Source organism: Piliocolobus tephrosceles, chromosome 1 (genome assembly GCF_002776525.5).
Source record: "Piliocolobus tephrosceles isolate RC106 chromosome 1, ASM277652v3, whole genome shotgun sequence".
Taxonomy (NCBI): domain Eukaryota; kingdom Metazoa; phylum Chordata; class Mammalia; order Primates; family Cercopithecidae; genus Piliocolobus; species Piliocolobus tephrosceles.
This window is the reverse complement of record NC_045434.1, coordinates 36,107,278-36,116,031: the sequence shown is the minus strand read 5'-3', so window position 1 is coordinate 36,116,031 and position 8,754 is coordinate 36,107,278. Positions and strand designations below refer to the sequence as shown.

At 38.8% G+C, this 8,754-nt stretch overlaps 1 protein-coding gene across 1 annotated transcript in view; it reads right to left on the bottom strand.

Moving 5' to 3' along the window:
* Window positions 1-6,965: 6,965 nt before the first annotated feature.
* Window positions 6,966-8,754, bottom strand: part of AXDND1 (axonemal dynein light chain domain containing 1) — a 185,197-nt gene continuing 183,408 nt past the window's right edge. Inside the window, exon 28 of the mRNA XM_026447899.1 lies at window positions 6,966-7,032. Coding sequence (XP_026303684.1) covers window positions 7,025-7,032 — 8 coding nt within the window. The 3' untranslated portion in view covers window positions 6,966-7,024. The remainder of the gene's footprint in view (window positions 7,033-8,754) is intronic.

The window sequence follows — 8,754 nt, the reverse complement described above, 5'->3', positions numbered from 1 at the left end:
AATGCAGAAGTCACAGTAAAATACAAGATTTAACATACCTTGATAAGATTAATTTAGGGAAAGTTGGCCATGGTCTTTTAGATAATCATAAGTCTTTAATCAAAATTCCGTCCATGGGTTCAAAAATTAACATGGTGAATACACTTTTTCATTTCTGAAATTTTATACTTACTAAATACAGATTTTGGAAACAAGTATTAATAGAAATTTTTTCTTGGTTCTCAAAAAATTTCTGATATCTAGGATCATTCTTATGGCAAGGCCTTTTGAAGACTTTATTTTTCTTTCTAGGAGTGATTTGAAAGGATTAAATTTCTCTTTAGGTCGTACAAGAGTATGAAAGAGTAATTATATTCCGACTGGGACATCTGCTTCCTGGAAGAGCCAAAGGCCCTGGTAAAAAAACACTCTTTTTTTCCTAAACATCTCCCTCCTGACTTGCCAATTTCTTCAACCCATGCAGATTGGTAATATGTACCTCAGATTACATGAAATAACTTGATTCATGACACTTGCATTTTCCAATCTGTTATATATAATATAGGTTATTAAAAAATTCTTCAGAGACCATTACTACTAGGTCATAGGTAGCCGAGAGAGAATTGGTACAGAGAGCCCACATGCCAGGGCGAGGCTTGCTGGAATAGCAAGTTAGCTTAGGACCAATGGCTGAGGACTGGTTTGAGTACAATGTGGATATGGTCAGAGTCCTGTGAATTCTCAGAGAAAAGCTGAGCTGGTTCCTAATCCATGTGCTCAGATCCAATCATGGGAGACAGGCGAAGTTTGGCATTCAAATAACAAATTGGTCTTCAGTTACAGGGATTTAAAAAACATAGATTAAGCATTTCTTGTGGCTCAGACTCTGCGCTAACCATAAGACATGGTCTCTGATCTCAGGACCTTAAGATCTAGTGGAGTTGATGTCCACAGGTCCAAGCTCATTATGGGAGACGGATAGAAGTATGGTCAGTCTGAAAGGTTTAGTAGTGGGGGGTTGGAGATCTAAGTCAGCCAGGAAGGTATGAGGAGCAAAGTCCCACTGTGTATACATTGGAGAGGGTCTGAGTTCCAGGACACGCCTGCAGAGACCAGACTAGGGACAAATATCAGAGTTTGAAGATTCAGAATGAATATACGAGTCCACACAAAAGTAGAACCAGACCCTGTAGTTCCAGGACAAAGAACATCTTGCTCTGGCCCTGGTTTTCGGGAACCTTCTCAATGGCACTGAGGAGGACTAGTAGCTGACTAGTATCCTGGACTCTGTGAGGTGCTGCTTGTTTCAACAAAGCTTTGGCTCTTGCAGGAGCCCACAGAATCCAGTGGGCTCTCACAAAATCTCAATAAATCAATCTACAAATGTTTACTGCACATTGATCCTGTATATTATATTGGGTGGGTGAGGACTAACTAGCCAACCGGAAAGCTGGTATCATGGTAATTGCTATTCTGATTACTTCTGGGGCCCACTTTCTAAGGAATATGACATGGAGGTTGCTGGCTCTAAAGTTTGACACCTGGGTACACTCATGGATTCAAAAACAATTTTAGAGAGCACCTAAAAGGCACTAAGACAGACACTAAGGCTAACAATAGTGTATAGGACACTACCTAGGGAGTTCAATTCTAGTGAAAGGACAGACATGCAATTGAGATCTGGGGAGGCCAGTACCATGACTAAAAGGACCACACAGCCCAGTTTGCTGGGGCCAATCCCTGTTTATACCTATTGTCCTGGAGCAAATTATAACAGTGCTCTCCTTTTACCCTCAGGTGGAGGTGGGATGGGTCAATGGTCTGTAATGAGAGGCTAGGAAAAGTAATGTAGTGCGCAACCTGACCCCAAAAAGGTGAAACCCAAACAGGCTTCATGCTAGTTATTTATCTGTCACTTCCTCCTCCCCTTCTTCTAGGTCTTTTCTTTTTTTTGCCCTGCCTGGATACCTACCACAAGGTTGACCTTCGTCTCCAAACTCTGGAGATACCTTTTCATGAGGTAAGCCAAATGATGGCTTTTGCTTTCTCTATACATTTTCCATGGTCTACCTAGCATGGACAAAATGATTATTTATGCTCAAAAATAGGAAATAAAAATAATGATAGGGACTACTTCAGAACTTAAAACTTTTGTGCATCAAAGGACACAATTAACAGAGTGCAAAGGCAATCTAGGGAATGGGAGAAAAATATTTGCAAATCATATATCTCATAAAGGGTTAATATCTAAGATATATAAAGAACTCATACATCTCAACAACAAAAAAAATTAAGCAACCTGATTTAAAAAATGGGCAAAGAACTTTGTGACAGTCAACTTTATGTGTCAGCATGGCTAGGCCATGATCATTAGACCTATATTTGGCCAAACACATCTGGATGTTATTGTGAAGGTACTTTTTTAGATGGGATTAACATTTAAATCAGTAGACTTTGAGTAACGCAGATTACCCTCCCTAATGTGGGGTGGGCCTCATCCCACATTGAAGGGCTCAAGAAAAAGACTGACCTCCCTTTGAGGAGGAGGGAATTTTGCCAGTAGAAAAAATAAACTCTTCCCTGGGTCTTCAGCCTGAAGATGTTACACATACTAGCTTCCATAAGCACATGAGCCAATTCATTAAATCAATACTTTTTTATCTCCCCACCCCAGCATACCTGTATGTGTATGTGTGTGTGTGTGCATATATGTGTATGGTGACGCCCAAACACACACACACACACATTATACAGTTTCTCTAGAGAACCCTAATACAAACTTGAACAGACACTTCTCAAAAGATGACATACAAAGAAGATGAAGATATATAAATGGGCAACAAGCACATGAAAAGATGCTCAGCATCACTACACTAGGAAAATACAAATCAGTATCGCAAGATATCACTTTACACTCATTAACATGGCTACTGTTTTTAAAAAAAAAAACGGAATATAACAAGTGTTGAAGAGGATGTAGAGAAATTGCAACCCTCGTGCACTGTTGGTAGGAAAATGTAAAATGGTGCAGCCACTGTAGAAAACAGTATAGCGGCTCTTCAAAAAATTAAAAATAGAATTACTGTATGACCCAGCAATTCCACTTCTGCATATTTACCTAAAATAATTGAAAGCAGGGCATTGGAGAAATATTTGTACACCCGTATTCATAACAGCATTATTCACAATAGCCAAAAGGTTGAAGCAACCCAGGTGTCTACTGATGACTGAAGAGATGAATAAACTGTGATCTATAACCTACAATGGAATATTATTCAGCCTTAAAAAGAAAGGAAATTCTGACATTCTACAAATGGATGAACCCTGAGGACATTATGCTAAGTGAAATAAGCCAGTCACAATAAAACAAATACTGTATGATCCTACTCATATGAAGCACCTAGAATAGTCAAATTCATAGAAACTGAAAGTAGTATGGTGGTTGCCAGGGGTTGAGGAGAAGGAGAAATTGGAGAGTTATTGTTTCATGGGTACAGAGTTTCAGTTTTACAAGATGAAAGAGTTATGGAGATGGATGGTGGTGATAGCTGCACAATATTATGAGTGTATTCAGCATCACTGAACTGTATACTTAAAAATGGTTAAGATGGTAAGTTTTATGGTATATGTATTTTAACACAATAAACAAAATTGGGGAAAACAACTCACCCCTAATCCTGTTACCCATAGTTAACTGTTGATATTTTGGAGTATAGCCTTTCAGATTTTTCAGTGTATGTGGTTATATTTACAGATTATATATATATAATATACAGATATTATATATATGTCATATATATCATATATATGATCATCTGTATGACATATATATCACCTGTAAATATATTTTTTATATATCTATATCATACCATATACACTATTTTGCAATGTGTCTTTCTTAACCCAACAATATATTGTAGTCATCTTTTCATATATTAGCTAAATGCTTCTCTATCCCTTTATTTTAAATGGACATACAGCATTTCATTTAGTGGCTATATCACAATTTACTCAACCAATTCCCTATTGTTGATATTAAATTCTTTCCAATTTGTATTCCAATTAGCAATACTGAGTAACATCCTTATAGCTAAACCCTTAAAATAGGTCCTTATGATCAATATAAAAAGGGAAATATTAAGACATCTTTCTAGGGCTTGTGATGTATATCATCAAAGCACCCCTAATGTACGCTCTAGCAAGCAATGCATTAGAGCGCTTGTTTCCTAGAACGTGCTTCTCTTTTAGCAGATTTTTAATTTTGGTATCAGTTTAGAAAAACCTTGTTTGGAACCAACAGAATGTCTTCATATGAGAAAATTATTTCCGATTTTTTTTTTACAAAATGATTTACCACAGGATTAAATTGTGCGTTTTCGTGTATTTGAAAAAAAATTCATAATTTTCAAAAACATGTCTATTTTGAATAAAGGGTGGGCCAACTCTCTTTTTCTCTTGTGGAGAAAATTCCCTTTGAACACATTTAGTTCCTCTATCCCCACATAGGAAAGGAGCCCAAGAATCAAGCCTGTCATCCAAACTTTTTTCTGCCTAGATCGTGACCAAAGACATGTTTATAATGGAGATAGATGCCGTTTGCTACTACCGAATGGAAAATGCCTCTCTTCTCCTAAGCAGTCTTGCTCATGTATCTAAAGCTGTGCAATTCCTTGTGCAAACCACTATGAAGCGCCTCCTAGCACATCGATCCCTCACTGAAATTCTTCTAGAGAGGAAGAGCATCGCCCAGGATGCAAAGGTACTTAGATAAACGTAACGGCCAATATGTTGAAATATGTATCTTTTATTCATTTGTTCATTGGCCATTTATTAAATCTTCCATGGCCAGTTCCATCCCTTAGGGACCATCCCTTTGGGAGCTCATAGCTAGTTAGGAGGTTGCCAAATTGACTCTGAGTCAATTATAGTTATCAGTATGGTGCTTGTTAATCAGTTATTGCCACAGTTTTTGCTCTCAAACCTACTCCGATGACTTTAAATTCATCCCCAAGTACTCACCTAGTATTAAGTATTGAGAATGATTGCTGGCAGGAATGGTGGGGTTGGTGGGAATAGACAGGAGGGGTTGGTTGTACACAAAGATGATAAGGCATGGTTCCCAGGAGCAAGCTGAGCAAGCTCATCCATGGCCAGGGTCGGTGGCTTTGATTCTTACCAAGGCAGATAGGCAAAAGGTATTCAGAGGAGAAGTGAGAAGACAGCAGGATTCCAGGCAACTGGCCAGTGGAGTAGCAATTACTACCAGTAATGGAGCCTGTCACTGAAGCCATGGGGACACCCAGGCCCAGAACTGGCTTAGGAGGTTGTGAATCATGGTAGTTGGAAAGAGGACCTCAAATAGAGGGACCCCAAGAATCCAAGACACTGGTAGTAATTGTGCTTTATGGGATGTCCCCCTCCACCCTCCCTTCCTTATTCATCCTTCTCCTTTAAAGGATAAAGTCCAGACACTTGACATTCAAGCTTGCCCTTGTTACACTGATTATAATATATATACAAATGTTCCTTGATTTATTATAAATCCATCATAAAGCAAAAAAATCATAAGTCAAAAATGTATGTATCCTAATAAACCCATGATAAAAGTCAAAAAGTGTCAAACTATTGCAAGTTCGGGACCATCTATCTAAGACATTAATTTTCCCAGACTATGACCTCCATAGCAGCAGGGACTATGTTTTATCCATCTCTTAGTCCTCAGCACAGGTTTATCACACAGCAGGTAGATAATGTTTTTTGGATAAATGAATAAATTGACCCAAATGTTGTAGTCTCACCTCTTGCCATCCTTCTCCCACTGAATCTAATACTCCTACCTACTTTAGCTTTTGTCCAGCATTCAGCACTTTCATGCGCCCATTGCCTCCTCTTGGGCTGTATCCTCTGCATGGAATACTTCCCTTTTCTCCACAGGCAAGATTTTATTTGTCCTTCAAGACGCCACCTATTCTGTGATGTCTTTATCAACATTCCCTACTCTCACCCATACCCCCAAATCAGTCTTCTCAGGGTCCTCAATGCACTATGCTTACTGTTTGTCTAACCACTAAAAAATAATGAGAAAATAAGTGTAAAAAGAAGAGTTTGGGTCAACATGGAGAGCTCCATGCCCTGCCCCTCCTCTCCAGAATCCACAGTCCATTTTCTTCCCTTTCTTGTTTCCAACTTCAGTCAAGGGGGTGGACGGGACTGGGAAGCAGGAGGAAACTGGAGCCACCAGCATCAGTTGTAGAAGTGAGAACATCCTATAAGTGAAAGACATTTGGAAGAGAGACTAGACACTGGTTCTCAACTCAGTACATTTTGAAACAGATTTAAAAAATATATCTGTATTAGCTCCTATTACTTCTGTAACAGACTACCACAAACTTAGTGGTAGTTTTCTTAGTTTTGAAGACCAGAGTCCAAAATCAGTTTCATTGGGCTAGAGTCCAGGTGTCAGCTGGACCAATTCCTTCTGGAGGTTCTGAGAGGAGAATCCGTTTCCTTGCCTTTTCCAGCACCTGGTGGCTACCTGTATTTCTCAGCTCATGGCACCTTCCTCCATCTTTAGAGTGCATCACTTCAGTCCCTACTTCCATCATCACATCACCTTCTCCTCTTCTGTAGTCAAATCACCATTTGCCTCTCCCTTATAAGGACACCTATAATTACATTTAGGGCCACCTGGATAATCCAGGACAGTGTCCCCATCTCAAGAGCCTTTAACTTAACCACACCAGCAAAATTCCTCTTGGGGTAACATTCACAGATTCCAGGGATTAGGACATGGGATATCCTTGGGGACCATTATTCAGCATACCACACCATCTTCAACTGCACAGATATTTATTGGGTGGCACTATGCAAGTTAAACAACTCCTTGCAAGGCACTGTGAAGTTAAATAAAACAGGCAAATAATGTCCTTTCAAAGGGAATCTTCTTCCTTAGTACAGAACAATGGCCATCAGGGTTTAGGCATGCTCTCCCACCTGGAGGCTCTCACTAACATCTGAATTCTTCTCTCCACAGGTTGCCTTGGATTCAGTGACCTGTATTTGGGGAATCAAAGTGGAGAGAATAGAAATGTGGGTAGGAAATTAACTAGGAAGAACAGTATGATAAAGGAAAATATTCTGGTTTCATTTTAAATTTTTCATTTGAAAAATTATTTTCATTGAGTACTATAGCTATATCAGCATAAATTTGTAAAAAAGAGAAACAAATTATCTAATATCTTACAGCCATAACACAATCACTATAACATTTGGACAAATGACTCTGATTGTTTTTTCTCTATGCAGCTAAAAAATTGTTTTAGATAAAATTTACATGACATTTCCCATTTTAGGCCAGGCGCAGTGGCTCGCACCTGTAATCTCAGTACTTTGGGAAGCTGAGGTGGGTGGATCGCTTGAGGTCAGAAATTTGAGACCAGCCTGGGCAACATGGTAAAACCCTGTCTCTACTAAAAATGCAAAAATTAGCTGGGTGTGGTGGCACATGCCTGTAATCCCAGCTACTAGGGAGGCTGAGGGAGGAGAATCGCTTGAACCTGGGAGGCAGAGGTTTCAGTGAGCCAAGATCATGCCACTGTGCTCTAGCCAGGACCACAGAGTGAGACTTGATCTCAAAAAAAAAGAAAAAAAGAAAAGAAAATTAGCCGGGGCTGGTGGCAAATGCCTGTAATCCCAGCTACTCGGGAGGCTGATGCAGGAGAATCACTTGAACCCAGGAGGCGGAAGCTGCAGTGAGTCAAGATTGCCCATTGTACTCCAGACTGGGTGACAGAGTGACACTGTCTCAAAGAAAAAAGAAAAAAGAAAAAAGGAAGAAAAAAAGAAATGTCACATTTTTGCCATTTTAAACTGCAGTTTTAGTATAATATATTTACAAATGGGTACAGCCATCACTACTATCTAATTTCAGAACATTTTCATCATCCCAAAAGGAAGCCTGTGTTCATTAAGTGGGAATCCCCCATTTAGTTTCTTAATTTAGTTTCTTAAATTAGTTTCCAACCACTAATTTAGTTTCTGTCTCAATGAATTTGCCTCTTCTGGACATTTCACATAAATGGAATCATATAATATATGGTTTTTTGTGTCTGTCTTCTTTTCACTTAGCATAATATTTTCAAGGTTGAACCATGCTTGAGCATGAATCAGTACTTCATTACTTTTTATGATCAAATAATATTTCGTTGTTTGAGGCTATACCACATTTTATCTGTTCATCGGCTGATGGACATTTGGGTTGTTTCTGCTCTTTGGCTATTATGAATAATGCTACAGCAAGCATTGATTTGCAAGTTTTTGAGTGAACATGTTTTCAATTCTCTTGGGTCTATATCTAGAAGTAGAATTACTGGGTCATATGGTAACTCCATATTTAACTTTTTGAGGGGCAGCTAAACTATATGCATTTTTATAGTTATAATCAGGGTTAAAAGACAATTTTGTATCTTTTATGTAATACATTAAGCATTGTTCTTATTCAGTCAGTTGTACCCTTTTCAAAATCAATTCTTCTCTTTTATAAACTTGGATGAATTCCCCTTATCTTTATAATCAGTAATGTGGCTCTTCAAGCCATTGTTCAAATTTATTAGTTGAGGTTTAGATTACAACCTAAGTGGAAAAACTGAGCACAGCTCATCAATACAAAACCTGCTGAGCTGATGATGAGAAACCACAGCTCTACTGTAGCATCAGCAATAATACAAACCTGCATTTGAGGCATCGACCTTGGAGATGCCCTTCTCTGCCTACTTT